Below are 6,136 nucleotides of genomic sequence, written 5' to 3'. Positions count from 1 at the left end.
AAAAGCCTCCACACCTGAGCAGCAACAGCTCTCATTTATTGAGACCACCTGCTATGACCTAGCCATGGTGACAAGTGCACAAACCTTTAATGTGTATCCTTGCCACAGAGAGTTCATAGTTGGAGAAAATTTCATATAACTAGAAAGTAAGAGTTAATAATATACATTTATTCTTTAACTTATAAACAATTTAATTTGTCCTTCAGAAGTTAATTATAATCAGCAAGTTTTTCTCAGATACTTCTCTCACGTCCAAGAGGGGAAGAATTCAGCCCTGAATTTAAGATAAACACACTGAAGGAGACAACCTTAACTAACATTCTGCTGTTAGATTTTTGTATAAAATGTCCAAGTTGGCAGTTCTTCCAGAGGCTCTCTTATGATGAATGAAGAGCTGACAGCTTTCATTTACAAGCTCCAAACAATGCTTCTGCTTCATTCATAGATTCTCCGAGGCTCCTGCAGCACCACACCACCCTCTATCATGGCAATCTGTAGTCGTTTCATCTGGTTTTGAAGATCAAGAAAAAAGGAAAAGATGAAGTCAATACTACAAACTGACTTAACAACTGAACAACAAGCTGACCATAAATAGCTCACTTCACAAGAGGAAGTGAACCACCGATCTGCTCCTTGCTAACTTCCCAGCCCATACTAGTTTTTTCAGAAAGTGACCTTAATGACACAGATAAAACAAAGTGTAGAGATGTTAAGGATTAGCAGTATTTGAAAATATTCTGTAGACAAGATACTATGTGAACTGCAGAGAAGTCAATGTTACGGCTATAGAATTGGTCGTGTGGGTTTGAACCAGGCTCAGCGCCACACTGAGCCAGCCAGCCAACCTCAGCTAACTTACAGAAGAGGGACCACGAGTCCTGACGCTAAGGCTGCTGTGAAGCTGAAGTGAGGTGCGCATCAGGACACTCAACTCAGGGTCAGACACTTGGAAAGAACTTAATAAACAAACTACTATTATGTAAGTATCTAATGTCAAGAATTAACACAACACCTTTTAACTAAGTAGTGAGAACAAAATACCGAGTCTGACGCTGCCTCCCAAGGAGTGGGTTGGTAGACCATGAAGTTGATTCCTGCTTCCAAGCACCGCTGTGCCAGCACTCGTCCTACACTCTCACAAGCCACCACGTTTTTGGTGCTATAAAGGTGCTTTTTAATGGCCCATTCACGAGTGGATGCTGAAACCACAACCTGGCCATTGCGATGCTCAACAAGTGCTTCTATATGATGCTGACTCCTTATAACTCGCAACCTAAACAAGGTGAGGGGAGAACAAAATCAGAATTCTAAAGACAAATAACTTCAGGTGAATAAGTGCAAAAACATTTCTCAAAAATGCAACATCTGGTTCATTTATGTCAACATACTCAACCTGCATTTTACTTGGGAGAGGTGTTTTTCCTCTGCCTTTATGAGGATATCCTCAATAGTAAACCAAACATTTCTACTTAGCCTCAAATACCCAGAAGAAATTCGGCATTTCTGAGAGCTGAGGAGGCAGAGCTAACTTGCTGACCCTTCACTGGATAAAGATATACTTACTTTATAGTTTATTTTCTAAAATAAATGTAAGATGGATCAAACATTTAAATATAAAAACAGAAATCATGTGAGTACTAGAAGACAACATGGGAGAATTTTTAAACAAATCAAAGTAAGATAAGCGTATTTAACTATATCAAGCTATTTAACATAACATCAAACTGTATCATATGGCTTTTGTAAAAAAGAAAAAAGACTAACAAAGCTTTCTGCATGCTAAGAAAAACAAACGAAAAAAATAAAGTGAAGTCAAAAGGCAAGCAAAGAAACAAAAAGTATTTTAAAATCATGTATTTTTCAAAGGGCTAGTTTCCATAGTATATAAAAAGCCTCCTATAATCAATAAGAAAATGACCAGTAACTTACTAGGCAGAGGATTTGGACAGACTGTTCACAGAGAAGTAAACTATTAATGACTCTTAAAACCCATGAACATATGCCCAATCTCACTGCTAAACTGCATGCACAAGACAATTAATTGCAACACTGGTTGAAATCAAAAAGATAATCATCAATCCAGAATCAGTGAATTAAAATAGCCATGCAATGGTATTTTAGAGGAACTTTAAACAGTTATTTTACACAATTAAGAACAAAGTAGCACTTTATGCTGCTGTTGCAAACATTTATTGAACACTGACTGTACCAGGGAGTCCTAATTGTTTACAGGTAGAGCTCATGTCTCAAACTAATAACATTATTCTTTCTTTCTTTTCGGGTTGCAGAAACTGACACAGAAAAGTTAAATAACTTTAGCAATATTACAACTAATGGTAAGTAATGGTGATAGGCAGGATTTAAGTCCAGGGGTTTGGTCCAGAGCCAATGTTCCCAACCAACACAAAATATTTCCAACATGTTTTTTAAGTGTGTTTGTCTGTGGCATAGGTGGGGGTGGTGGTGAAGGAATGGGAGGGGGAATACAGAACAACATATATGGTAAGATAAGATTTATATTTAAAAAAAAAATACAAGTTTATAGCTATGTGCACAGACTAGCTATAGAAGGGTACATGAGAAACTATTTCTTTTTGGATTTACAACATTTGTATACATTACACATGTAGAAATTAAGTTCATGATAAAGAAAACACAGAAATCAGACTATACTAAGGTTCTTAGTATCAAACTGCATAACAAGCACTAGATTTAGAAATGTGGGTTCTACTCCTGGTTTTGTTAGTCGCTCAGTCATGCCCGACTCTTTGTGACGCCATGGACTCTAGCCCACCAGGCTCCTCTGTCCATGAGATTTTCCAGGCAAGGATACTGGAGTGGGTTGCCATTTCCTTCTCCAGGGGATCTTCCCAACCCAGGGATTGAACCCAGGTCTCCTGCACTGCAGGCAAATTCTTTACCGACTGAGCTACAAGGGAAGCCCAAAGGGTGTGTTGCCTCCCCATCGGGGAATTGAACCCCGGTCTCCCACGTGACAGGCAGGGATACTCACCACTATACTGACAAGGATCACAATCTCTTAATCCAGTGGTCAACACACTTTTTCTATAAGTGATCACATTGAAAGCAGAGAGGGTAGTGGGTCGCTGGAGAAAGAGAACCAGGCATGGCTTTCTTGACCTAAGAGAAGCCATTTTTGACCAAAGCCATTTTGCGATCTAAGATTGGCCACTGTACCTGCTCTTGAACAGGTCTCAGTAATTAATGATCTTAAGGGAATGAAGAAACAAAGGAGAAGCAATCAAGCAACAAAGGAGAGTAAAATAGTAAAAGAGAGAGTTCTGATTCCTCCTCAAGGGACATAGAGAACAATCTGATACCTCCTTCGAGTTCTGCATCAGGTGGAGGATGGAAATGACAATGTTGACCCTTGTGACTTCAACAAATTAAAGCTAGGACTCTGTACACTTTGGCCCTGATTCTATATGGAGTTCTCCTCTCCTCAAGTGCCTTCATGAATATGTGTGTACCCTTCGCTTAAAACTTCCTCAGTTATGCTGTTGGGGGAGACATTGCTTTGAGGAAGACACCCAGTGTTCTCTTTACATGCTGCAAGTAATAAACCCCTCCCACTCCTGATCTTGGTTGTGCCTTCTGGCCTGACACCCACCAAGAGGCAAACCTAGTTTTCAGGTAACAATATGGGTCAACTGCTCAACTCAGCCACAGTAATACCAGAACAGCCAGGTGAGAATGGGGGGTGGCTGTGTGCCAATAAAAACTTTGTGGATAATGAAATTTGAATTTTACAGTTTTCCTACCATAAAATATTCTTTGCATTTTTCTTCAACCTTTCAAAAATGTAAAAATATTTTGCTACCAAGCCAGCTTAGGAGCAAGTCTGCTGATCATTGTCTTAAACCATCTGTGCAATAAAAGAGTAGGACTCATGATCTCCAAGGTCACTTCCAAATTATACTGGTAGTACTGTGAATAGGACAAATAGAGGGAAAGGGGGGAGGTAGATCTCCAATTATTTAAATACCCAAATATTAATAGAAAATAATAGTTTGGGTGTTTCAAAAAAGATTCTAGACTTAAAGAGTCAGATTATTTCAAACATGAATTGTCCTGCCCCCTTTCTTTGAACCCTGTTTCCTTCCCTAAGTCTCCCCTGCTCTATAAAATGGGGGAATTTACTGCACCTGCCTCAAAAAGTACTTGTAAAGAGTAAATGAGAAAATGCATATAAAGCACCTAGCATCAGGTTCCTGGCAAATATATTCAATAATTAGCCATCTTTACAAAGAATAAACCCCTAACTGCTCTCCTGCCTTTACCACTGCCCCCTTAAAAATCTGTTCTCCTCAAAGGAACCAGAATGATCTTCTATTCAGGCTTACACTAAACTAAATCCCGTCAGTTTCCCACTACAATAAAAATAAAGCCTCAAGCACTTCCTTGATATATAAAGCTGATAATCTGTGTCCTACCTACCTCTCCATTCACCTCTTGGCCCAGAGCTCTAGGTACACAAGCCTTTCGGTTCCTCAAACACAGCAAGCTCATTCCCACCCTAGCTGTTTCCTCTGCTGGGAACCCTCTTCTTGGCAGATAGTTTGGCTTTCTTCCTATTTTCGGAGGGTCTGGGTAGGCAACCAGTCTCCTATTCTTAACATTTTCTCTATGACACCTATTTATTTACCGTTTGCCGCCCTCTTCCCCCCACTAACCCCTCCTAGACCCAGCACAAGTCTGAGAGGAGAATCGCCAGCAGTTACCGGGCACACTCCTTAAAGAACTTATGAAAACAATTTGAAGTTCATCATGCAGGGCTCTGTGGTCAACACGGAGCAACTTAATTACCTGTGCCAGAACTCACGGGAGGGCCACACGGTCCCCCAACCCCGCTCTTTTCTGGCTACAGCTAAGAGCTCCAGATTCCGGGGGTTCCGGTTGGTGAACTCGGGGGCAATAGCTTCATTTCCCACGGGGTCCACCTCAGGCTTCACCGCTGGCTTAGCACTGGTCGAGAGCGCTGCCACCCGACACCCTAAAGAACAAAAACAACCACATGGATCTTAAAAGAATGACGAATACGGACAAAACAGGAATATGATATAACTTGAGCCCATCCTCTCCCCCTCAGGCCTCGCGCCCTGGAAGAGGTACAAGAGCTATGTTCGGTAACGCAGTGTCGTCACCACAGAATCTGGTCCTTAATTTTCTGCTAGTGTCGTCATCACGATACCGTTAGCTCGTTTACTTTTCCGTGGGAAATGATGGCTTCCTAGGTGGCTAAAGAATCCGCCTGCCCGGGCAGGAAACGCCAGAGGCAGATGCGCTCCCTGGCTGGGGAAGATCCCCTCGAGAAGGGAATGGCAACCGACTGCAGTATTCTGGCATGGAGAATTCCGTGGACAGAGGAGCCTGGGTGGCTACAGTCCATGGGGTCGACAGAGCTGTACTCGACTGAGCACGCATAACGCATGCTGCATATAAAACGACAACTTGCCAGTGCAGACCTTGGGGTGTAACCTGAGAGAAGTGGTAAGATGAATTACCGGGGTTTCTGCAAAACGGCAACAATTCCCAGAACCGCAGCCGAAGCGCCATCGCTGAGGAGAATCGCAGCCAAAGCCTCGGACAGACCTTGCCCTCCTCTCCTCAACGGCGTCCCAGAAAGCCGCCGGCCGCAGCCATACTAACTCAGGGAAAAGCCTTCGAATGACGTAAGGTCATAGATGCCTAGATCGCCACACTAACAAGCCCCTGCAGCTGAGTGGCAGAGAGTGCAATCCGTCATCTCCATTCCTCCAATCAGCGCTTACGCTGTGGCGCAGACAGACGCCGGAGCCAGCCAGCCACCTCACAGCGAGCCAAGTGGGGGTTGGGCACGGTCCGTTAAGTCTGACCACGCTAGTCGGCCGCATCCCGCGTCCCTGTCCCGCAAGGCGTCTTGGTACCTTAGTTGGGCCCTCGGGTCGCAAAGTACAGACCGATAATTGAGCGGACACACACAGACACGTTGGTCTCTGAGAGGAAACGGCAACGCGAGGCGGTTTTCTCTTCAGATATTATGGTTGTTTTCCCTAATGACTCATGGAGAACCCTTGCGCGGTCCCGCTCAGGCTCCCAACCCTAAACGCTTGAAGCCGGGCGCTCTCCGCTCGAA

At 43.3% G+C, this 6,136-nt stretch overlaps 1 protein-coding gene across 1 annotated transcript; it reads right to left on the bottom strand.

The window, feature by feature from the left end:
* Positions 1 to 147: 147 nt before the first annotated feature.
* Positions 148 to 5,724, bottom strand: MRPL18 (mitochondrial ribosomal protein L18). The gene is made up of 4 exons (XM_043887992.1): positions 5,526 to 5,724; positions 4,828 to 5,014; positions 1,042 to 1,273; positions 148 to 507 (listed from the first exon to the last, which is right to left on the bottom strand). Exons 1-4 carry the CDS (start codon positions 5,575 to 5,577, stop codon positions 436 to 438), a joined length of 543 nt encoding a protein of 180 aa, XP_043743927.1. The 5' UTR covers positions 5,578 to 5,724; the 3' UTR covers positions 148 to 435.
* Positions 5,725 to 6,136: the final 412 nt, after the last annotated feature.

This window comes from Cervus elaphus, chromosome 26 (genome assembly GCF_910594005.1).
Source record: "Cervus elaphus chromosome 26, mCerEla1.1, whole genome shotgun sequence".
In the NCBI taxonomy this organism is placed as follows: domain Eukaryota; kingdom Metazoa; phylum Chordata; class Mammalia; order Artiodactyla; family Cervidae; genus Cervus; species Cervus elaphus.
This window is presented reverse-complemented; position numbering and strand designations above follow the sequence as displayed.

Coding starts and splice junctions, on each gene's coding strand:
- MRPL18 (XM_043887992.1), bottom strand. CDS start 5,577: ATGGCGCTTCGGCTGCGGTTCTGGGAATTGTTGCCGTTTTGCAGAAAC. Junction 5,015..5,525: donor GCCGTTTTGCAGAAACCCCG/GTAATTCATCTT, acceptor TTTGTTCTTTAG/GGTGTCGGGTGGCAGCGCTC. Junction 1,274..4,827: donor TCCCGTGAGTTCTGGCACAG/GTAATTAAGTTG, acceptor CACCTTGTTTAG/GTTGCGAGTTATAAGGAGTC.